Source organism: Anabrus simplex, chromosome 1 (assembly GCF_040414725.1).
Source record: "Anabrus simplex isolate iqAnaSimp1 chromosome 1, ASM4041472v1, whole genome shotgun sequence".
NCBI lineage: Eukaryota > Metazoa > Arthropoda > Insecta > Orthoptera > Tettigoniidae > Anabrus > Anabrus simplex.
The window spans coordinates 539,413,972-539,440,515 of NC_090265.1; the positions used below are offsets into that span (position 1 = coordinate 539,413,972).

Here is a 26,544-nt window from a genome sequence, read left to right on the forward strand (position 1 = left end):
GAGGCAAGGGGATGGACTATCCCCACTCCTATTTAACTGTGTCCTAGAAAAGACAGTGAGAATATGGAACTCAGAACTTGAACATCAAGGGATAATCCCAATCTGTCTAGGGAGAAAATCAGGTGGGATTAAAGTCAATTGCTTGGCTTTTGCTGACGACTTTGCTATACTATCAGAAAGTCCAGAGGTCGCAACCATCCAGATTAACCTCTTGGAAAGAATCGCCAGCCAAACAGGACTTAGGATCTCAGCAGAAAAGACCAAATTCATGATGAACATCAAAGATGGACCAAAATTCCTGGAAACAGATAGGACGGATAGGAAGGGTCAAGAAGTTCAAGTACCTTGGCGAGACGATACAGGAGAATGGACTAGAAAAAGCTGCAGTGGAAGATCGGATCTCAAAAATGGAGAGAGCATACGGCTTGACAAAAAACATCTACAATAAGAAGTGCTTATCCTGGAATTCAAATTAAAACACTACAGCACCGTGGTCAAAACAGAATGCCTGTATGCCAGTGAATGCCTGTCTATGAACTACAAGCTGGAGAAGCTAGAGGTCCTGGAAAGAAGAATTCTGAGAAAAATTATGGGAGCTGTCCAAACAAAGTGGATGGAAACTTTGGAGTAACAAAGAAGTTTACCAGAAGGTGGAAAGAATCTCAGAGATGATGAAGAAAAGGAGGCTGGTGTTTCTTGGACATCTATACAGAATGAATGCAAACAGACTTGCTGAACAGATATTTGATTATTTCTGGAGAAAAAAGACCACTACAGCATGGATTAAGAAAACGAAGAAGGATATGGAAAGGAATACATTTAGAAACACACTGAAGAATTTGGAAGGTGTTCAAGCCGCAGGAAGAACTAGAAAGACCGGAAGAGCCTGGACAGATTAACAGCAGAAGCAGGCCACTGAACGCATGAAGGAGTATTGGACATAGAGAAAACTCCACACGAAGAGAAAGAAATGAAATTGTAGCATGATCTTTAGTGCTCCATTCGCTTGTAAAAAAAAAATGTTGACGCAGCTCTCACACCATATAAGCCAGTTATGTTAGTGCACACGCTGAGCAGTAGTTGGCGTAGTGGTAAGAGCTTGGACTGGCAATTCGGTGGCCGCGGGTTCAACTCCCCGTATGGAGAATATTTTTTCAATTTTTATATTATTCATTTTAATTTATTTTATTTATTTGTATGCAAAAGGCATATAGGACGTCATTTTTTTTAATGAGCACACAATTGTAGAAAATTTCGAGTTGCGAACTTTCCCGGCGTGTTCTAACAGAAATTCTTCTTTTTTCTCCTTTATTGGCTATCTCCCCTCCTTGGGGAATGTGCCATAAATGCGAATAGTCGTTTTGCTGTAAGATTCATTTGCACCTGACAAGTGAAGGTTGCGAGAGCCGCATCAACATTATTATTTTTATTTTCTGTACGCTTGGCCATCTGGAGTTCCCACTTTGAGTACTTTCGTTTCTAGCCACGCCCTGCAAGTTCTATAAATCTGAGTGAAATCGGTGGTGATGAGCAGGGAATGCCCCCTTGTTAGTCTGTTATTAATTTCAGAGTTGATTGCATTACTTCCATTAATAATGCTACCCAGATATGTAAACTATTCTACATTTTCTAACTGTTCTCCATCTATGTTCACTTTGCTTCTCTTTTTCTCTTTTCTACAGTGAATGACAACGGTTTTCTTCCTTGCGTGAGAACTTTTTTTTTCTGTATAAAATGTTTCAGAGTCATCATTCTCCACTTGTACACTGCTTTTACTCTCATGATACAACATTTATATCTTGTTAATTAATGATTTTGGTAAATTCCTTTTCTGTAGGCATTCCCATACATGTTTTCTCTTAACTGTATAATCATCATCGTCATCGGCTGCAACTCGGTCCAAATATATATATATAACTTCTTCCTGCATACATTGACCAGTTCAACTCAGTTTATGGATGTGTTTACGATGACTAAACAGACTAATCCTGGCATAAAACATATGCCCACACAAATCACACTGAATGGATGGAGGAGGGCGGAGTTGTAATTGACGGAGTTTTCTTGCTTGTCGCTTGGCCTCTTGATGTCTGCAGTGTTCTCTTTCAAACAAGTTGACAGCGGTGGATGTAGTGTTCCACCACAGTGAGCGGTCCACAGCACATTCTTCCCATGTCTGTATATCTATACCAATTGTCTTCACGATTGTTTCAGCTTGTCCTTAAAACACTTAAGAGGGGCTCTATGAGGTCTACTGCCGGAGCAAAGTTCACCATAAAGAATTTGGCAGGGAAGCCTGGTATCGCCCATGCAGTGAACATGGCCTAACCATCTCTGTTTATGAGCGAATATTGTTGCCTCAGTGCTATTTAGCTGCGCTTTGTCGAGAACTGCCGTGTTTGTCACATAGTCCTCCCACTTAATATTCAAGATGAATCTCATTTTCTGTTGGTGGAAGCACTCAAGTTTTTTGATATCACGGCGATAGAGTGACTGAGTTTCACAGCCATACAGCTGCGTGGAAATGGCAACAGCTTTGTACACCATGAGTTTGGTGTGCAGTTTTAGGTCGTTATTCATGAAGACTCCGTGCATTAACCATCTGAATGTTGCATGAGAAGCCCCAATTCTTTTATCAACGTCTTGTTAACAGGTACACCGTTTAGATAAGATGCTTCCAAGATATGAAAAGTGATCAACCTGTTCCATTGTTGTGTCTAAGATGGAAATACTGAACTCGGGAAGTGTTAAACCTGGGGCAGGTTGTGCAAGTACTTTCGTTTTTTCCGCATTAATGGCAAGATCAAAGCGATTACATGCAGTTTTAAAGCAGTTGACTGACTGTTGTAGTTCTGCAGGTGTTAGAGCAGGAGATGCGGTGTCATCAGCATACCGCAGTTCTCTCATCCGGGTAACCAGAGTACGTCTTTGTGAGCGAAGTCTTGCCAGACTGAAAAGGCCTCCATTAAAACGAAATTTAATCTCTATGCCTAAGTTGTTTGCAGATGATTCATGCAGCATGGCAGCCATGTACAGTGCAAAGAGTGTAGGAGCAAGCACACAGCCTTGTTTCAATTCATGAGTAATTGGGAACAAATCTAATACTGTGTTACCATGAAGAACCTGTCCAGACATGCCATCATGAACAGCTTGAACCAATTCCACAAAATGTTCAAGACAAACAAAATGTCTCAGTACTTTCCATATAGCAGATCTTGGTACTGAATAAAAGGCTTTTTGCAGATCATAGAAAAATAAATACAGAGGCTGCTGTTCTCTGCATTCTTCCTGGAGTTGTCTAGCAGAGAAGATCATATCTGTTGTGCCTCTGGAGGTTTGGAAACCACACAGACTTAAGGCAAAATACTCTCCAAGATAACTCGGAGCCGGTTTAATAGAATTCTTGCAAGAATTTTACCTGCAGTTGACAAAAGCGATATACCACTGTAGTTCCCACATGCACTATGATCGCCTTTCTTGAAGATAGTGATGATGGTAGCATTCTTCAAGTCGTCAGGTACTTTTCCAAATCTAAAAATACAAAGATGATTTCCTTGTTCCTTTCCAGGCGTTTTTCCATCATCATTCGCACTGTAAATATCAAGTCTATTGTTGATCTATTCAGTCTTGTCTATGATTTTCTCCATTATTTTTAGTCGATGTGATATTAGGGTGGTTGTTATTGTTGTTTGAGTCTCAGCCCATAGACTGGTTTCATGCAGCTCTCCATGCCACCCTATCCTGTGCTAACCTTTTCATTTCTATGTAACTATTGCATCCTACATCTGCTTTAATCTGCTCGTCATATTCATACCTTGGTCTACCCCTACAGTTCTTACTAACTACACTTCCTTCAAAGACCAACTGAACAAGTCCTGGGTGTCTTAAGACGTGTCCTATCATTTTATTTCTTCTTCTAGTTAAATTTAGCCAAATCGATCTCCTCCCACCAATTCGATTCAGTATCTCTTCATTCATGATTCGATCTATCCATCTCACCTTCAGCATTCTTCTGCAACACCACATTTCAAAACCTTCTATTCTCTTTCTTTCTGAGCTAGCTATCGTCCATGTTTCACTTCCATACAATGTCACGTTCCACACGAAAGTCTTCAAAAACATCTTTCTAATTCCAATATCAATGTTTGAAGTGAGCAAATTTCTTTTCTTAAGAAAGCTCTTCCTTGCTTGTGCTAGTCTATATTTTATGTCCTCCTTACTTCTGCCATCGTTAGTTATTTTACTACCCAAGTAATAATATTCATCTACTTCCTTTAAGACTTCATTTCCTAATCTAATATTTCCTACATCACCTGCCTTCGTTCGACTGCACTCCATTACTTTTGTTTTGGACTTATTTATTTTCATCTTGTAGTTCTTACCCAAGACTTCATCCATACCATTCAGCAACTTCGAGATCTTCTGCAGTCTCAGATAAAATAACAATATCATCGGCAAATCTCAAGGTTTTGATTTCCTCTCCTTGGACTGTGATTCCCTTTCCAGATTTCTCTTTGATTTCCTTTACTGCCTGTTCTATGTAAACATTGAAAAAGAGAGGGGACAAACTGCAGCCTTACCTCACTCCTTTCTGGATTGCTGCTTCTTTTTCAAAGCCCTCGATTCTTATCACTGCAGACTGATTTTTATACAGATTGTAGATAATTCTTCGTTCTCGGTATCTGATCCCTATCATCTTCAGAATCATAAATAGCTTGGACCAATCAACATTATCGAATGCCTTTTCTAGATCTACGAATGCCATGTACGTGGGCTGCTTGTTCTTGATTCGATCCTCTAAGGTCAGACGTAAAGTCAGGATTGCTTCACGTGTTCCTACATTTCTTCTGAAGCCAAATTGATCTTCTCCCAACTCAGCTTCAACTTGATTTTCCATTCTTCTGTAAATAATACGTGTTAAAATTTTGCAGGCATGAGATACTAAACTAATGGTGCGGTAGTTTTCACACCTGTCAGCACTGGCTTTCTTGGGAATAGGTATAACAACATTCTTCCGAAAATCGGATGGGACTTCTCCTGTCTCATACATCTTGCATACTAAATGAAATAACCTTGCAATGCTGGTTTCTCCTAAGGCAGTCAGTAATTCAGAGGGAATGTCATCAATTCCAGGTGCCTTGTTCCTATTGAGTTCACTCACAGCTCTGTCAAACTCTGACCTCATCAGCATCAACAGCCTCTTCATGTTCCAGAACCAAATTATCTACATCTTTACCTTGATACAACTGTTGCCATCTTTCTGCTTTGTCTTCTTTCTCTAGAAGTGGCTTTCCATCTGAGCTCTTAATATTCATACACCTAGATTTCATTTCTCCAAAGGTTTCCTTGGTTTTCCTGTATGCAGCATCTATCTTTCCCAGGACCATAGAGCCTTCGACATCCTTGCACTTCTCCTTCAGCCATTCTTCCTTAGCTACCTTGCACTTTCTATTCACTTGATTCTTTAATTGCCTGTATTCTTTTCTGCCCTCTTCATTTCTAGCATTCTTGTATTTTTGTCGTTCATCAATCAAGTCTGGTATCTCCTGAGTTATCCACTGATTCTTAGTTGATCTTTTCTTCCTTCCTAACATTTCTTCAGCAGCCCTGATGACTTCATTTTTCATGACTATCCACTCTTCCTCTATTGTGTTTTCTTCAGCCTTTTCATTTAGTCCTTGTGCAACATGTTCCTTGAAACAATCCCTCTCACTCTTTTCTTTCAACTTGTCTAGATCCCATCTTTTTGCATTCTTTCCTTTCTTCAATTTCTTCAGCTTCAGATGGCATTTCATGACCAACAAGTTGTGGTCAAGAGTCCACGTCTGCTCCTGGGAAAGTTTTGCAATCCAACACCAGGTTTCTGAATCTCTGCCTAATCATAATGAAGTCTATTTGATACCTTCCAGTGTCTCCAGGTCTCGTCCACGTATAAAGCCATCGTTTGTGGTGTTTGAACCAAGTATTGGCAAGGACTAAATTATGATCAGTGCAGAATTCAACCAGCCGACTTCCTCTTTCGTTCCTTTGTCCCAATCCGAATTCTCGTACTGTATTACCTTCTCTTCCTTGGCCTACCACTGTATTCCAGTCTCCCATCACAATTAGATTCTCATCACCTTTTACATATTGTATTAACACGTTGAGTGCCAGACCGATTTTCATAGGCTTGCCGTCTAGTGCCGTGAGCTAATAACATCGAGTTACTCCCTGGTGCCAAAAAAGTTCACAGGCTTAACCAAGCAAATGATCGCTGATATGAGGATGTATTTATGATATATTAGGTTAACTTATTATGTATATTAGGTAAAATATTGCGACCCCATATGGGGTCGTATTGGTCATTACGAACTGTACACGTACACGCACCCCCATATGGGGTCGTACTTATACAGTAGTTACTGTCCCGACGCTCGGTCATACTTACGTTTTCCTTTGCGGGGACACGTTATATGCTGTTGATTATGATATGTTATCTTGTTCATACTGGAGCCGTTAAAATGTACGATCTCCGATTTAAGGTCAGGAAATGTTTGTAAATGACGATCTTCCGATTTTAAGTTAGGAAATTTTCGTATAGAATATAGTTATATAAAGTAGTGAAAATCATGTGAATTTGGTAAATTAGGATGTAACAGAATAATATTATAAGAAGAATTAGTAGTTACGGAATATTGAATAAGTATACAATTTTTTTGTATAACTTTCAATTTGAGTAAGAGAAGCTGGCAGCGCTGGTTGTGCACATGGGAAACCAGTGACTATATCGTAGAAGACTGTCATAATTGTTGCAACAGCTGGCTTGGAAACCTGGAGTACAGTGGGGAAGTGTGTGCTGAAGACTAATTCATGAATGTGGTTGAACGTGTGAGATCGATATTTGCTGTATACTGGGTTCAAAATCACTGTAACTAAATACTTCATCTACATCATCATTGTCTGACATATCGTCCAGACAGTCTGCACTAAGTCTTTTACTGCTCGATTTACTCGTAACGACTTAAAAAAGAAAAGGAAACTCACAGCACTGCACACTTACATAAACAACCCGTGCGTGAGATAGACAATGACTTTGTCACCCCACAAAGCACTCTTGACGTACCCATATGGGGTCGCGCCAAAACAGAAATTGAGAAATGGAAGGTGGACTATGCACGTACTTTAAATAGATGACCAGCAGATGGCAGGAAGAGACTTTATACATCTTCGAAACACATACTTACTGCGCACCCAAATGGGTTCGCACAGTTCTCGATTTAGAACGAACGTACGACCCCATATGGGGACGTGAGGTTCAAAAACTTGGCTACTCTCACGTACCCATATGGGGTCGTATGGCACTCAACGTGTTAAATCTTCTATCTCCTTATATATTCTTTCAATTTCTTCATCATCCGCTGAACTAGTAGGCATATAGGCCTGCACTATTGTGGTGGGCATTGGTTTGTTGTCTATCTTGACGACAATAATTCTTTCACTATGCTGGTCGTAGTAGCTTACCCGCTGCCCTATTTTCCCATTCATTATTAAACCAACTCTTGCGTTTCCCCTGTTTGATTTTGTGTTGATAATTCGGTAGTCGCCTGACCAGAAATCTTTTTCTTCCTGCCAACATACTTCACTTATACCAACTACATCTAACTTTAGCCTATCCATTTCCCTTTTCAGATTCTCTAACCTACCACAACGATTCAAACTTCTAACATTCCACGCTCTGACTCGCAGAATGTCAGTATCCATCTTCCTGATGATCGCCCCCTCTCGTGTAGTCCCCACCCGGAGATCCGAATGGGGTCTAGTTTACCTCTGGAAAATTTTACCCGGGAGGAAGCCATCATCAGTACATCATTCATACAGAGAGAGCTGCATGTCCTCGGGAGTTAGTTAATTCCTGTTGTTTTCAGCCATGTAGCAGTATCAACACAGCTAAGCCATGTTGAGTATTATTACAAGGCCGTATCAGTCAATCATCTAGACTGCCGCCCTTGCAACTACCAAAAGGCTGCTACCCCCCTTTCGATGAACCATTCGTTAGTCTGGTCTCTCAACAGATACCCATCCGATATAGTTGCACATGCAGCTCGGCTATCTCCATCATTGGGACACGCAAGCCTCCCCACCGCGGCAAGGTCACATGGTTCGCATGGGAGGATATTAGGGTTATACCTCTATAATTTTCACATATCTTTCCATTTCCTTTTTTGAACATTGGTACAATGCTTTCTTGTTGCCAAACTTCAGGTATCTTTTTATCCTTCCATATGGCACTGAGGGCTCGGTATAGCCACTGTAGTTCACCGCTTCCTGCTGCCTTAATCACATCAGCATCGAATTCGTCTTTTCCACTTTCTTTACCTTTGGTCATTGCTTTCACTGCCCTTTCAAGTTCCAACCATGCGGGTTCTCTTCTTTTTCCCCAACTATTATTTCCATTTTCTTATCTCCTTCCTCTGAGCAGCCATCCTCAAAGTTTTTCAAAATATTTTGCCATCGCCTTCTGAAGACCCTATTCTTCATGTACTATGGATCTATCATCTCTCTCTCATGCCTTGAGGTTTTTCTTGATTTATTTGTTTTGATTTTATTATTCTATATAATAGTTTCCGATTTCCTCAACTATCTTGCTCAAGTTTGTTCATAAACTCTCCCCAGCATTTCTCCTTTTCTTCCTTGATACTCCTCTTTACTTATAGTTTCAATCTTTTGTATTCCACATGTAACCTTTCTATCTTGTTCTCAACCCTCTGATATGGTTTTTGCTTTTCCTTATCCATTTTTTTCTTCACCTTGTTCTTTTCTTTTCTTTCTTTTTTTATTTTGTCTGTCCACCACCATGTCTCCTTTCCCTTAACCTTTGCTTTTGCTTTCCACGCATACCTCAGTTGCTGCTTCCACAAATGTGTCTTAAATTGTCCCATTCTTGTTCTCCACTTCGTATTTCTGTGTTAGGCAACTTCCTTTTTATACAATCTTGGAATGCCGTTCTTTTATCCTTGTCCTCCCAATTCCCAAATCCTGATCTTTGGTTTCTTCTTCAGTACAATTTTAGGGATTTCTACTCATTTTAATTCCATAATTAATAATCTATGATCACCTTCCATACTTTCACTGGGGATTATCTTCATATTCATGATGTGTCTTCCCCATTCTTGTCTGTTATTATAAAATCGATTAGTGTTCCACACTGTCCATCTCAACTATATCGGCTGATCTTATGGCTATTCCTCTTCATAAACCATGTGTTCTTTATTATCAGGTTATTTCTGATACAAAAGTCCAACAGTTTCTCTCTATCCTCATTCCTATCACCATATCCATGTGGGCCCAGAACATTCTCGTATCCCATTCTATCAGTTCTCACATGGGCATTCAGATCTCCCATTATCATGATCCCATCTCCAACAATATGTGTTCATTGAGGAAATCTTTTTCCTCCATGCTACGTCCTGTCTGTGGAGCATACATCTGTACTATCTTCAGTAGTTCCTTGTTGACATGTGTGTGCATTATTATAATTCTTTCATTTACATACTCAACTTGGTTGGTTGAACATTCTGATTTACTATAAATCCCACTCAATTTCTTTTCTCTTTACTGTTACCCATCCAGTACAAGGTGTATCCATTCTTAGTTTCATTTCTTCCCCTTTCCATTTTACTTCACTTAATCCCAGGATGTCGAGTTTTTATCTCCCCATTAGGTCAATCAATTCATTTTCCTTCCCATTCATTGTTAAAATATTTATTGTTCCAAATCTGGTTTTGTTCTCTGATCTAACACTTGCACGAACATCAGCATTACCAACATATTGTGCAACTGTAGCCAGAGGCTTGTTAATTCCATTTCCATTTTTAAACTTTCATCTGAGGCTTGTATTATAGTTGAAAGCAAGTACAAATTTACTCATCTGCTGACCTGCTAAGCCTAACACATCTGAGGATTTTCTTTCAGGATTTACTCTCAGCCTTTGAAGATCCCTCTTCTCCACAAGGCAGTGGTTTCCTCTTCTAATTTTCCCCAGAGAGGATGGGTTGTCTCATCCACCATCTTCGCCATTCTGAAGGTCTCCTTCTCTGCCTAAGATGCTGTTAAGGTCTTCACCCATAACCCTGGGCATGGATTCTACGTTATACACCATGAGACCGGGTCCCTGCCTGAACCTAGCTCTCCTTCACACCGGCCTACTGATGTGGAGGATACCCACCCCTGCAACGTGGATGAGCCAAACAAGAATTACTCAAGTGGAAAATGGGGATGGTGACCCTATCTCCCTTGAGCCGGGTTAATGGTTATGTATGTCACAACCAATGGGGTTTAAAACATTCGAATTCTTCTGTATGCATTTCATAATGAGTGTTACATCAGAAAATAAATAATAATCCCCACAAAACCGTTTGACGTACGAATTGAGTTTTTTTTTTTTTTTTTTTTTTTTTTTTTTTACAGGCTCAACCAACAGTGGACTCTTGAAAATGTAAAACTGACTAATAAATTTCAGTTTAAAACCATAGCAAAGCACGGGTATCTTGCTAGTTTATATGTAAGAAACTGTAAGGTCCAATAATACTGCCTTGAATTCCTTTCTTAATAATTACAGGATCAGATAAAGCTCCACCTGCTCTAATTCTCCAAGTTCTATTTTCTAGAAACATTGCCACCTATCTAGTTATTATTCTTGTCTAGTGCAATTGCATTCATTTTTGCTAGTAGTCTACCATGATCTGCCCTATCAAATGCCTTAGATAAGTCAATCATGATACAAACCATTTGACATCATCATCATCATCATCATCATCATCATCATCATCATCATCATCATCACTTTCAGGTAACGCACAAGAGGTGTCTTTGCTTCCACTATAACTTTTGCTATCACTATTTCTCTCCAGACAAGACTCCCAGACAATGCTGGCAGCTATGGTATGATTTTCAATTAGTTCGATCACATATTGATCCATCTCTCTTTCTTCTAAAGTTACTTCACGGGAAGAAGAGGAAAATTTTTCATGAAAATAATGTAATGTATACTTTAGAACATTAGTCTGTTTCACGACCGCTCTAAGGAAACTGCCTCGCACAGAAAGCTTTATATTGATTTCAGGACCTAACAGCTCGAAATGGCAACTAAATTTTTGTAGACCACCTAAATCAGCAACATCCTGCAATTAAATTCACTATGGAGATGGATTCGGATGGATGCCTTCCTTTCTTGGATGTTCTAGTAAGAAAGAAACCAGATGGCTTCTTAGGACATACCATCTATCGTAAGCCTACCCACACAAATCGCTATCTTCTTGCAGATTCTCACCACCATACAGCACAAAAACAAGGCATTCTCACGACACTCGCCAAGAGGGAGAGACCAATTTGTAAGCCATCAAATATCCAGGTGGAGATGGACACGCTCAAAGTCATGTTCAAGGGTAACTGTTACAGCAATTTGCAAATTCATAGAGCCCTGCATCCCAGAGAAACGACTAAGCAAAGCTTACAGAAGGAAGAAGTGAAGGGAACTGCCGACTTGCCTTACATTCACAACACCACAGATCGAACTGCCAACGTCCTCCGCAAACACAATATAAAAACAGTGTTTGGGACCACCACTAAAATTGCTCACATTCTGGGTAAAACCAAGGACAAATTCTCCCCTCCTGGGGTATACGAAATTCCCTGTACTTTCAGTAAGGCATACATTGGCCAAACATGCTGGTCCATTGGTACCTGTATCAAAGAACATGAACGTAATATTCGTCTCAACCAGCCAGACAAACAGCAATAGCCGAGTACGCTCTATCATCAGGTCATGTCATGTTTCAAGATGCTTGAGCTATTACCCACACTAGACACTACAGGTCAAGGATTATACACGAAGCTGTGGAAATACGTAGAAATCTTAATTTCAACAGAGACGCTGGCTATCAATTAAGAAATGCCTGGTTGCCAGCCATTAAGGATTTACGTAGGTAGTTCCCTTCCCCGTCGCTTCACTATTGTTATTTCGTCTCTGTGTTTTCCAAATTCGTACGTACCTCATCGTCAGATGTTTCATTCCAGGTTTGTGTCAATGTCATACACCTGTCAATGTCATACGTTATGTACACATGTTATGTGACCCTCTTAGACTGATTATGATGGTTCCGTCAGCTTTCACTTTGAACGCTAGCACTGTACCGTGTCCGGGGAACCATCTAGTGATGAATGAATGTACCATTTCCACTTCTATTATATAGTCTAAATTCAAAGCTCATTGTTTAAGAAGCCTTTCTTCTGGATAGTTGAGACTTTTTCTGTTAACGCAGAGCACAGTTCTCTGCAAAACAAAGAATTTCATCTTATTTTCTAGACACAGCATAAGCCCAAAAGCCTATATCATGTCTATAAGTACGGGCTGTGAAAGCATCAATGGCAACATTAAATTTTTGTACATTGCTTTCTTATAGTTCCCTCATCCTCTCTGCAGAACTTCATTGTCTGTTTCGATGCGACCGTATCCATAGTTCCCTTGTTAGAAAATTTTAGTGCACGACATTCTTTTCTTCTTGCTTGGCAATATTAAAATATTTGAGACCTAGGTTTTCAAATCTCCACACCACCCTCTCATTCCTTTAGTGATCATTCCTTTCAGATTTTCCTTCCCATTTGATATTACTTTTTGTTATCTTCCTGATTAATAGGGGGCTAATGACAACATAGTAACAGCTTATAAAAACAAATCATGATAACCACCAGTTAGTTCATTACCACAATAATGGAATATTTCCACACTTCCATTGATAGACTTCATAATCAAGATCGAAATTCATAAATATCTCTGTTATTGTAGCTTGTATGGTAAAAATGTACCAGATATAAATAGTTAAAAATTAGATTTTCTGCAATGTTTGTTATGTACACCTATATACCTTACCTTTGCTTTCCACATGAACCAGAACTTGAGAACGTCAGCTCTGCGACCGCATTGAATGTGTTTGTCTCCAGTGTCATAACGAGTATCATAGAATTTATCCTTTTGGAACAGGTACTGAGCACTGGCAGAGTGAGAAGCAGACAACACTTCTGGATGTTTGGTAAGAAATGTGGAACACTGCTGGGGAGCTGTTAGCAGCTTATGAGGGTTCCACGTCACCGAATCAGCTCTAAAACAGCAATGTATAATTGAGAATTTTACTGCCAAGGTTGAGGTCTATAATCATTAAATGGACCTATCAGCTGTACTGTAATGCAAAATATTCCAGCTCATGAGTTAAACACCGACATTCTTGATGGGTAGCAAGGGAAAGTACTCCAGTGGGAATCATATGCATAAATACAGTTGCAATGTCTCTATAACTTTCCTGTCTTGGCTTGCAGAAATTAAGAAGAGGGAGAAGTTGATACACCAATGGTCACATAATTTAAAACAAAATGAGGACAAAGAAGAAATGAATGTAGTTTTATTATTGTATATTTTATTTAGTTAATCCAACTGATCATACAGTGATATGGGACATGTGAATAGTGTAATCCTATTTACAGTAACAAAGGATAAAACAGTAATATACATGCCATGAGAAATAAAGAGAATATACAATCTAGTAAAGAAACACAGAAACAAAAATATGATGCAAAAGTTAATTTTCAAGAGCTAAGTATTTTCAATAGAATAAAAGCAATGGTTAGAAAGAAATTTGAATAATTCTTAAATTTTGAACATGGTTTTTTTACGCTTAATGAAGTCTGGCAATTTATTAAACAAATGCATTCCTGCAACTCAAACTTGACTCATGAAACTTAGTTTTGTGTGGTTCTGTGTGCAGATTGTGTATTTCTAGTATGATACCTATGTACATCTGAGTTTATGGTAAAACTGATTATATTCTCTTTCATATATACAAGTGTTTGGAAGATATAAAGGCTAGGTAGGCAATGGTAAAATAGAATAAAGTTTAAAATATTTTTTGCAGCTTGTCCTCCTGCCAACACTGGCCATTGCTCTATTTTCTTTTGTAACTTAAGGATGACTTATCTATATCGTGCATTCCCCCAGTAAATGATTCCATAGGTTAGTATGAGATGGACATATACATTATTCAACAAGCCTCTTAATTAAAACTATTTTTCAAAGATATTACCATAAAATAAATTCTACTAAGTTTTTTTCCTATAAACTCTGTATGTTTTTCCCAGGTTAATGATTCATCCATCCATCCATACCAGGAAACTTTGTTGATGATGAGAACTCAACTATGGTCTCTCCAAATGATATTCAACAAATTCTATGTTTAGATTAATCTTATGGTGAAATCTAATCACAGAAGTTTTCTGTTCACTTCCAGCATCTTCTTTACTACCCTTTTTATGTATCAGAACAACTTAAGTTACCTTGAATTTGTCTGTAAATTTACCAGTGGTTAGTGACAAATTTATCAAATAACAGAGAGGCTTGATTATTTATTGGTATCCGCATTTAATAAGGTAGTTTGAATAACCATCTAAACCAGGAGGTTTCTTATTATCCATGTATTTTATTATTTTCTCTATATCTTGCTCAGTCACAGGAGTAGGAAACATGGATGATAAATTCCTATGAACTGTATTTAAGTTTGTTCTTATCTTTGATGTTTGAAAATTTTCTGTTAAACTGAAAACTGCTTCTAGAAAATAGCTACTGAAGATTTCTGCAACTCCTTCAGGATCACCGACTTCCTTCCCTGCATTTGTAAGAGTAATATATTTTTTTGTGTCAAAACTAGAGTACCTTTCTCCCTTTTTATAATGTTCCACATACATTCAGGCCTCTTTTTAGAATTTTTTAGATTATTCTCATTTTGCAATCTTTTGGCGGCCTTCAAAACTTCGATATATGTTCTTATAAAAATTCTTCAATTCAGGTGAGGTATTACTCCCTTTCACACACATGTGTAAAAATCTTAATCATCCACTTGAATTTCTAATTCCTGTTGTAATCTACCCATTCCCATAATTCTTTACGATTACTCTTTTGACTGGTATTGCCACTTCATTATAATAGCTGAACAAACCTAAAATCTCGCTGAAGGCCTCATTAGTTGAGTATGAAATGAAACTACGTATGACTTTTAGTGCCGGGAGTGTCTGAGAACAAGTTCGGCTCCCCAGATGCAGGTCTTTTGATTTGATACCCCTAGGTGACCTGCGAGTCACGATGAGGATGAAATGAAGATGACACATACACCCAGCCCCCGTGCCAGAGGAATTAATCAATTATGGTTTCAGTTTAGTTATTTCTATATACACTTTCCCAAGTTTCCTTGGCCAATAACTGGTTAAAATATGAAATATTTTCCTTGTTACTCATTGTAGTTTCCCTGTAAATTGCAGTGTTATTTTTTAAATTATGGTTTCCTATTACCCTAAAATTTAGATGCACAGTTTGAGCAAAATGATCTGAAAACACCTGTGTCATAATTCCACTTTTCCTCGTTCAATACAACTAAATCTACTGCTGACTTTGTAACCCCAGATATTCTAGTTGGTTGATTTACAACTGCCTTTAGACCATACAAGGAAAGCAACATTTCTAGCCTTTGCTTATCTTGTCCAGTATTATTCTCTAAAAATTCTACATTAAAGTTGCCCATGATTATTACATTCCTGTTCTTATTCTGTAGGTCATCTAAAATTTCTGTATTATTATAAAAAGTTTCAACATTACTAGAAGGATTTCTATAAATGCATACAAATATTAACTTATAATCCAATAGTTCAACAAAGCTAGCCTCTAAATGCTCCTCTACATTCAGATACTCGAATTTATCCAACTGCTTACATTTGATATTATTCGCATATATATTTGAACCTCCAGACTTCATTTTCCTTCTACAAAACTTACTCGCAAGAGCATAACCTTCTAATACAAAGTTTGAAATCTCATCCTCTACCAACCAATGCTCAGTTAAATATAAAACATCATACCCTTTTAGATTATCTGCCAACAGAACCTCCATACTTAGAATTTTATTTCTTAAAGATTGAATATTCTGGTGGAACAAATTTAGCTCTCCCTTTTAGATTACTACTATTGTTACCTTCTACCTCAAAAAACCCTGGTCTAGTAATACTGGTCGTTTCCTTGTCCTACTTGATGTTCTTATTTCTGATTGTCTAGTTTGCCCTCCTTCAGTTCGTCCTGATAGCGCTTCAACATTCAGCTTCTCCAGTAACTCTTCTCCTCGTTCATCCAAGCGACTCCTACTGATGAACTCTATGGTTTCTTCACGAGTTTTCCCTGAATACTCTGTACTTTCTGGTATTGCTGTCTCTGATGATAGAGGTAGAATCACATTAATCCCATTGTTGATTTTCTTCTCCTGGGCATCTGTTTTGTGGTAGCACTCACTTCAACTACTTCCTCAACTCTTCTTACTTGTATTACCTGCAAATGTTCTGTATCTTCTACATCTTTATCGAACAGCAATGATATGGTATTATTCATGATAGGTCTCTTACTTTTTTCCTCATATTACATAGCTGCTTCCCCCCCTTCTGTTAAGTTGTACGTCATGATGTGTGAAATATCCTCGACCCTCATTGCCCATAACAATTATTTCTGTATTTTGAAAGTATCTTCTGTAGCCACCTGTTTGTATCATTAACTAACTTATTTACTCGACTTATTTGCCGTATGTGATGAACACAGTAGTCATAGATCTAGAGTGCAGTCAGTTCTTTCTTCTTCAATCCTGTTGATCCTAATGGATCTTTTCCTCTTGCATAAGTATTTAATATCCTGCAGAGATTGCTTATCTTGTTATTTTCTCATTCAGACTATAATAATTTGATGGCAGTGACAACCACAGTCTTTTGAGATGCAGCATAGCATTTACCATGGTGCAATTATTTTAACAACTTGTAGAAAGAGGATTTGATCAACACCTACTTTGCATACAGCCTGGTAGCTGTGCCAATTAATTCAGTCCAACTTTTGAATAAATAAAAATGTTAATGCATTGCCTTGTAGCAAATGCAATGGCAAATAAGATAACCGGTCTAGGCCAGTGGTAATTGGTGTACTAGTAATAACAAGGTGTACTGTGTGTAGTTTCCAAACACCGTTGACAGGCAACTTTTAGAGAATGTAACAGTATTTAGTATATTAAGAAAGAACAATCTTACTCGCCACATGTTAAATCACAACTGTTTAGCATATAGTACTATCACAGTCTAATAAACACAGTCAGAAAGCCCACTGGGAAGGAAGCTGCTTCCTGTTAACAGATAGGACAACACTAGCTCTTGCAGCAGTCTGTGAGCTAGGGGCAGGTAACCTACGATGATGCTGTGTAATTTTTTTGTCATTTGTTCTTCATTACTTTATTAATTCATAGCTTGGGCATAATATCATGTGATTTATCTAGTAAGTCTTGCATAACTCTTTAACGGATGTTTCAAAGGAAATGTTATATGATTGCCCATATTTTGTACTAATTTTACAGAAACTGAAATTTGCAGTACAAGTCCAGCTCACCTGTAAAACAGGTTTTATCTGCCTCTCAAACGAAAGTAGCAATATTGCTGGCACTCTTTTAGATATTTCCACAGTTCATTATACACAGTTTCAAAGTTTGTCACATTTTTCACCCATCTGACTGTAGTACAATGGTGCAGCCAGGAAGCTACTACTGCTCTGTTTAATGGAGTTTGCATGTAATAGTCTCGTTAAAAGTGGTATATTTATACCATTTTAACATTGGGTTTATGAAAGGAGATGAGAGTAGCACAGTAAACTACATACATTATTCCTGTAAGATGGCAGAAATGTCATTCTTTAGGTTTCTGAAAGATTCTGTACAAGGCATTTTTAAATTTTAAGTGAACTTTAAAAAGATATATGCTTCTAGATTAATAACAAGTAAATGCATAACTAAGAGGAGGTTCCTTTAATTTTATTGTTGAATCCATTAACCAAGAATTCTAAAATTTTAAACATCAGAATATACAACAGTGAACAGGAGTAATCATGCATTTCTTACCTGTGGATACCATCAAGCAGATGTCTGTATTTTTTGGAAATTAGAGCACCACCTCCCCAGGCTGCATCAACATGAAGCCACATATTATGTTTGATACATACATCTGAAATACTGGAGATAGGATCAAAAGCACCTAACACAGTAGTCCCTACAAAAAAGAAAAAGAACACTCCTTAGCATATGATACATTAAGCAATGAAAATGTTATTACAATATTTTTCAAATTGTTTTGTTTTATTTCATCAACACCTGAGCAAAGAGATTTGCAGCTGCTGCCAATTGTGATTACTTATTAGTACAAGGCATGTCAAGGATTGAAATTCTCTTTATCAGCCCTAAAGGGCTGGAACAATAAATTGTTAAATATGCATAAACATAGTGTATCTAAAAGGACTAACATTCTCTATGAACAAATTCAATTCCTCATCACATGCACTATAGAACTACTCATTAAAAATGACGTCATAACTGCTAACTCTATGGATAGAAGTCTGTTGCTGAGGATGACCACCTACAGTGCTCCAACATCTAGTATTAATTTTACGATGCAACATTAAAGCAAACCAGAGCAAATGCTTCCCATTTTGGTTGGTAATGTAGTTATGAATATTTTGTCATAATGTGTCAATTAGTCCTATAAATTTGAATCTAGTGTTCCGCTAGAACCTGAGAATGTTTTATTTGTGACAAAACAATTTGAAACATTTTATTGTGGCAGGATAAGGTAGTGACCTGATTTTTAATGCATTCAAAATATTTCTCTTATTTTTAAAAGAAAGATGAATACAGTAAATGGTTAGTTACAACAACCAATCCAAGCATAAGACAGTTGCTACAAATTACAGGGTCAAACTCCTGCAAAATCAGGTTGAATTTCCAGCTGAAACTGTCTTCCCTAAAAACCCTTATTCTTGCAGTTAAATTATCAATGTTTTCCAATCATTAAAATCTCTAAACAGAATCTTGCACCACTTGGTTTTTGTTCAGTTGGTGATATCTATTGATCACTAATTTCTCTTCTGTGTAGTTCTTGTTCCTATCTGCTTAGCATGTTTGTTGACTGTGTTGTCAGTCTGGTAAGTCCATGCTTTGTCCTTGTGGTTTATCATACCATAACGTGAAATGGGTGGAAAATACTTATGTTCTCAAAACAGAACACGTAAGAAGGAGCTGGAGAAAGAAACATCACAGCAGAAAGGTGCATTAAATTTGTAAAGTGAATGCAAGATGATAACGTGGCTGTGGGTGCTTGTGAATAAATTATGTGATACGTGAATAAAGTATGTGATATGAATACAGGTATTGCAGGGAATAAGTGTAGAGCAATACAAATCTCAGCAACTGAGTGTAGCAAAAATCCATTAAAACTCATTGTTTTAAGTTAAGAACAGTGTACAATGACAAGACAGTGCGAGAAATTCAACACTAGTTATTGTGGAAAACAGTTTACCGTTATTGAACACGAATATGAATGTTTCTGAAACTAATGAAGTAGTAGACTGAACTTCATCCCTAGTGTTGTGTAATGAAAATTATACTTTCAACTCCATAGAGAGGAAAAAAGACTATTAAAACTACAAAAGGTACCTTCAGTGTGTATTCGATTCAAGCGATCCAGGAAATTAGCCAGAAGTTGTAGACAAAATATTTAGAACTAAGTTATTAAAGAAGACCCTATAGATTTACGAGCTAAGAATGTGATATTTCCTACATACAAAGAAACTTAGACATTGTTTTAGTGTATACCACTGCTTTTACTGGCTTCTAAATGGGAAATGTTATTGAATACAAGGATTCCAGATCTGTAACTGTGAAAAAGCAATTTTTAATGAAAACAGGGATGACCCTATTTTGGGAGAAGAAAATCTTCCACAAGTTAACTCTTTCAATATTGTAATAGACACTGCACCTAAGTCTTTGAGAGAAAGATTTGAACAGTAATGTAATTGGTCTGATGTGTTCAGAGTTATTTGTCACATTAGGAATTTGACAAGAAACAAGAAGAAAAATAACAGTTGTAAGAAGCTTGCAGAAACTCTTAAAGACCCTAAACAGAAGTCAAGATGTAAAAGCACCATATCTTGATACTGAAATGAAATGTCTTATGGCTTTTAGTGCCGGGATATCTCAGGACGGGTTTGGCTTGTCAGGTGCAGGTCTTTCTATTTGACTCCCGTAGGTGACCTGCGCATCGTGATGAGGATGAAATGAGGATGAAGACAACACATACACCCAGACCCCGTGCCAGTGGAATTAACCAATTAAGGTTAAAATCCCCGTCCCGGCCGGGAATCGAACCCGGGACCCTCTGAACCAAAGACCAGTACGCTGACCGTTCAGCCAACGAGTCGGACTTGATAATGAATTAGTACCGTTATTCATGCTACTACAAAATTTGTAATAGCTGTCTAATAGTATGTCAATATATCTGAGAAACGCATATAGAAGACATTTTTCCAAATGAGACAGTTGTATTAAGAACTTCTTGTGCATGCCAGTGCATCTGCAGAATGGAGTTTTCTAAGCCGACATTAAAAATTACTAGAGATCTTCTAAGAGCAAGGGATGACTAAGGGGCCTTTCTGTAACAGCTGTGGAAAGGAAGATAGCATGATCCTTAAATATTAAGTAGTTAGTGCAGCTCAAAAAGCAAGAGAAGTTAAGATTTAAAAGTCAGATAGGTAGAAAAAGATTGTGTAATTATAATATGCATTAAATTGTATGTAAACTGGTAACAAATTATTTAGCGACAATGGGCTAGTATTTTGAAATTTGTTTAATACAAATGATCTACTTTAAATACTAGGAGCATGTTTCATTAGAATGTTTTGCAACATGTTTTCATACTGTTTGACTGAGAAAATCTATACCATTTTGATGAAGATGATTATTATGATGATAATTGCTAATGTACAAAAATACACTTGTTAGTGCCTATGGTGCAGTTTTTGAAACTAAGTTATTGGTAGCAAATTATGCAATAATCTGAACATCCAGTACTGTGAAAAGGTTTACCTGAGGTAAACATAATATGGGGGCCCGAAAATAATGTGTTTTAGGGGACCCCAAAATTCCGTCAACCAGAGCTGGGAGTACCTACCTATAGTATCTACTTTTATAGGCAGGTAGGCAGGCAGGCAGGCTACAACTTAACTACTACCAGTACTGAAATGACAATTTGTTCAGATTTTAAGATATGAGAGTTTTTTATGCTATATGCTATACCTGCTCGTAATGCTAATATGAAAATTATGTTTAGATTATGCCTTTGCTGGCAGGATGTAGTGTTTACAGTGCACTATGACTTCTGGTATGGGCTAGAGTAAATTTGTTACTTTCATTGACCTGTCTCAGTCTCATCCTTGACTGACAATATGAAAGTGACCGAGGTATGAGCGATGCCAGTAATGCCATTCCTTATGCAGCCACTCCCTGTTATGAATGGTGTGAAAATATCGCTCATAGGGTCAGTTGGTGCATGCATTTCAGTGGGCTTGGCAGTCTGATATGCAATAGCAACTTCTGGCTCAGTGTGGAAAGTAACAGGAAACTACCTCATTCCTCACTTCCCTAGTATGCCTCTTCAGTGACATCTAGGCTATCTATGACAGCTGTTGGTGGAGCTGTGGAGGATCAAACCAGCCTTCGGGCTGAATACCCAACACATATTTAGATTAATGGAAAAACAGTGGACACCTGAAAGAAATAGGCCAGTGGTGGACTCTGAAGAACTTTTTGTTGACTCAGCTCGGTTTCAAAGACCTAAATTGTGTCCAGTTTTCTAAAAATTGTGAGGGACAAGGAAGGGGAGTTATGGATTGGAATAACTTACTAAGGAAGATGTTCAATAAATTTCCAATTTCTTTGAAATCATTTATGAAAAGGCTAGGAAACAACAGATAGGGAATCTGCCACCTGGGCGACTGCCCTAAATGCAGATCAGTATTTATTGATTGATTGATTGATTGAAAGAGCTACCATAATGTACTTCATAATATTAGAAGTTCTTCAAAGTACAACTAACCTAACCTAATGCCATGGCACTAGAGCCCTGAAGGGCCTTGCCCTACCAAGCAACCGCTGCTCAGCCCGAAGGCCTGCAGATTACGAAGTGGCATGTGGTCAGCACGATCAATCCTATTGGCAGTTATTCTTGGCTTTCTAGACTGGGGCCGCTATCTCACCGTCAGATAGCTCCTCAATTCTAATCACGTAAGTTGAGTGGACCTCGAACCAACCCTCAGATCCAGGGGAAAATTCCTGACTTGGCTGGAAATCGAACCCGAGGCCTCCGGGTAAGACGCAGGCACGTTACCCCTACACCATGGGACCGGCAAAGTACAACTAAAGGTAACCTTAATAATGGAAAAATATATAGTTAATATAATAATGATGCTTGTTGTTTAAAGGGGCCTAACATCTAGGTCATCTGCTCCCTAATGGTACAAAATGAGACGAAATGTAATGACAATTTAAAAGTCCAAAATCATCCAATGACCAGAATTCAAAACGTGATGACTAAGAATGAATGAATGGATGGATGGATGGATGGATGGATATGAATTTAAAACAATCAGAGGATCCAACCTGCAATGCCCCACATTCCTAAAAATTAGCATTAAACAATAGTAGTACTGACCAACAGACTGCTTCTAAAGCACAATCCTGAATCAATTATGCTTGTAGTCTAAAGGGGTTCAAAATCCAGGTCATCACATAGGCGATATCCTGTTCCTCAGACAGTGGGTACTAGTCATAGGCAAGGCAGACCCATGGTGTTTCTCACCCATGATATGGCTTATATAATTGTACTAATCAAAGGTACTGTAAAACTCTCTCACTGTCGCTACTAAGCACAGGTCACAATGGTACTCATCGCTGGGAAAGTAGAACCATGGTATTTGTCATGTTGCGGTACTAATCAAAAGTAGCGTACATTCACGATATTCCACGCATTATGGTACTACTCATACGTAATGTAATATGCACATGTAATGCAGACCTATGGTGTTTCTCACATAGGTGTACTAATCACAGGGACTCTTACTGTCCCGTGGTGTTCCTCACATATTGGGTACTAATCATAGGCAAGGCAGACCCATGGTGTTGCTCACCCATGGTGTTGCTCACCCATGGTATCGCTCATATAGTGGTACTAACCACAGGTACTGTAAAACTCGTCCTGATTCACACAGTCGCTTCTAATCACAAACTTGTTGCATTGCTAACATAGTGGTACTACGCCGCAAGTAAAGGCGACCTATGGTGTTCCCCGCGTGGTGGTACTAATTACAAATAGTTTCATGCTTCTAATTCGATCATCCCTCGCTCACCCCTTTTAGTCGCCTCTTACAACAGGCAGGGGATACCATGGGTGTACTCTTCGCCTGCATCCCCCACCCACAGGGGATGTGTGTTTGGTATGCGAGAGCTATTTTATTTCACTCAAGTCCGCCGACAATCCAGTTAGGTCCCCCATACCCGCCACCTGGGACGCACCATGTGGGAGTATCACCTCTCCCGCTACTATGCCAGCATACTAGGTTCGTGGTGTTAATATGATTAGGACAGGCCTGGCCAGTTTAATTAGGATGTCTTTCTCTTCTAAATTATTTCACAGCAAGAGTTTGGTCTATACTGCTGACACCACCCTTACCATCACTATTAAATCTGGTAAGGTTCCCATGAGTCACTGAAGAACTTCACTGATCTGGTAACCTATACAAATAGGTATCCATATCTTTAGAAATAGGTTTTTTTTTTTAAACCTAATAATGTTGGATAAACATACCCATTTAGCCCAGATAGTCACCACCATATTAATATAATTCAAATGGTGCCCTTCAATATATCCAACTTGTGACAAAAGCCCAGGAAAATGTGCCGAACGCAGTTAAGGCAGATGGAATTTCAAAACTGTATCTATCATTCAACAGTCAACTCTGAGTGTACGAAGTTATTTGATGAACATATTTCCGACCATTTGACTGCTTTTCATGAACCTAATGGTTCATAAAAATCAAGATTCTGCAAGTTGTCGGCGAAAGAAGGAATACAAAGGTAAAATGAGATTAATAATAATAATAATAATAATAATAATAATAATAATAATAAAGGTACACCTGCCCCGTGCATTTAAATTAAGTGCCTTGGAGAATGCCATATAAAATATAGAACTTTCAACAACTAGTGCAAGAAGTTTGAACATTTCTTAATAGATGTTGCTACTATAAACTTATGTTATGCCCTCTGGTGTGAAGATCAACTATTAAAATTGTAGAGTAATTTTGTATGGTAAGGTTTACTAAACTGAATTGTTTATTCTTTGTTTTCGGTGTGTTAGAAGATCAACTATTAAAATTGTAGAGTAATTTTGTATGGTAAGGTTTACTAAACTGAATTGTTTATTCTTTGTTTTCGGTGTGTTAAAGATTACAACGCTTCTGTCTCTTCCCGCCAACTTAAGATATTGCCAATGACAAATTTTGTACATGTATTTTTCTACCAATCAAAATTTTCTGGTATTTATTTAATTATCCAATCAGATTGGAACTTTGTCCTCTATAATAAAAGCTGGCACTTTTGGGACCAAGTTTTCTTTGTGATCGCTCCAGTCTACAGAATGTGTGATAGTAAAGGAGGTGGGGGCGCCTCTTCCATCTTCAGAAGGTCTACCAGCTCAAGGTAATGGCAGATTCAGTATAACCATGTGATAGTCTTTGAAAACTAGCTCGAGAGGAAGGTTTCACATCTTTAGTAATTTAAATTAATTTTCTGAAAATGTAACTTTCAAACTAGTCAAAAGAACTTATCCGAAATCAGGGAATAGAGAGTGAGGTACCCTCTCTTATTCCTTCTCAACTTGATTTTGAGGTGACTGACTTTGTAACTTTTCTATCTTGTAAATTCTGCAACCTAAATATGTTTCTCCATCTAGTCACCTCAGTAGTATAGGCTTAGCCTCTGCGACGTTGGGCCATAAGCCCAAATAGGGTTGTATGCATTCAATTGTAAACTTCTAGGAGTGCAAGAGATTGCCTGCTTACCATTTTGGTTTTTGGGCCAGTTATTAACCTTTTGTTTTTACCAAAGGCCTTGTAGAATGTGTAGGGTACAGTTAAGTAACTCCGTGATACTAAGCTTTCTCTGCTAGGGATTCGGAAACTTTAGACTACGGTTGTTTTCATTTGTTTCATGCGAAAGAGGGATGTCCTACGAAGAATTTCTTACATATATATTACAAATATCTACATGTTATTTCTAGGAATTAACTTACAAATATTGGTAGTAGAAGTAGGTAACTCCGTGATATTCAAGTTACTCAGTGATAGTGTTCAAGTTACTCTGTGATAGTATGCTGCTTACCATTAAGAATACTTTTTAATCATGGAAACTAGTTTTTCATGTAATGGAAGTGTTCAATTAATATGAATAGTTTCAGTTATCTTTTATTGGCCATATTGAAACTTTGTATCATACAAAAATAGTAATAAAGAAAAAAAAGAGCCAAATATATTCAACAAAAAATATTCACAAACAAAATTCTGCTCTTGTTTTCAGTCTGCTTGACTGTTCGTAATCACTATCTGATTCCTGACAGCCATCACACATAAAATAGACATTATCTAACACTTTCTGGCACTTCACATGGGATCAAACATTACAGAACTGGCCTAGACTGATTTATCGTTTTCATGGATTTGCCCACTCCTGACGTCGTTGGCTTGTTGTGGTTTGGCGAAATTACCTTCGTAGAAGGGTCACTTCTTCCTTCCTTCCTTCCTTCCTTTACACTCTGTTTGGCATGCAGAGTGTTTCAAAATGTCTTCTAGAGTAGCCATTAACTTTTCACATGATTCCTGCCTCCGACCCTGTGTAACAAAGTAAGGAGCAAGAGCATCATCGGAAACAGCATCTTTGTTGTAGGGGAAAAGCCCAGTCCTTGCGAAGCTGTTGCAGATAGTGGTGGCCTGAAAGGAGTCTTGGTAAGCTGTAGCCAGAAGTCTGTTGAAATCATAGAGAACTGGTTTCTCTCCAGGATAATCAACCAAAAATCTAGCCAACTCTTTCCTCCATGATTCGTTAAGAGGTTTACAAACCCCGACGTCCAGAGGCTGGAGAAGGTAAGTTGTGTAGGCCGGGAATGTCACAATGTGGACATCATTCTCAGCTGCCAAAGACTGCATCGGTGTTATGTAGTTCACTATCTTCACTTCAAGTTCAGGTGGCATAACAAATGGCTTTCCAATTTTGAAAGAGTTGCGCTTCCTGGATCGTCTAATGTTTTTTTTTTTTTTTTTTTTTTTTTTTTTTTTTTTTTTTTTAATTCCTTACGTGTACTCCACGGGATACCAAATCGTTTACTGGCCTTGTATACTGTTCATCCTTCTTCTTTCACCAATCGCAACGCTTCTTTAAGTGTTTCAGATGTGTAAGAGCGCGCCACTTTATCCCGCCTTGGCGCCATCTCAGCGTCTAACCTAAGAAAAACGAACCTTCAACGCGTGATACTATGTGCAAGCAAATTTTGTATGTGAATGATCTGTATCTTACC

At 38.2% G+C, this 26,544-nt stretch overlaps 1 protein-coding gene across 1 annotated transcript in view; it reads right to left on the reverse strand.

The window, feature by feature from the left end:
• The window catches only part of b (glutamate decarboxylase-like protein black), an 85,798-nt gene that overhangs the window by 17,713 nt on the left and 41,541 nt on the right, over positions 1-26,544 (reverse strand). The window contains exons 4-5 of the mRNA XM_067135501.2: positions 17,991-18,138; positions 12,908-13,136 (exon numbers count right to left, since the gene is read on the reverse strand). Of these exons, the coding sequence (XP_066991602.2) occupies positions 12,908-13,136; positions 17,991-18,138 (377 nt within the window). The remainder of the gene's footprint in view (positions 1-12,907; positions 13,137-17,990; positions 18,139-26,544) is intronic.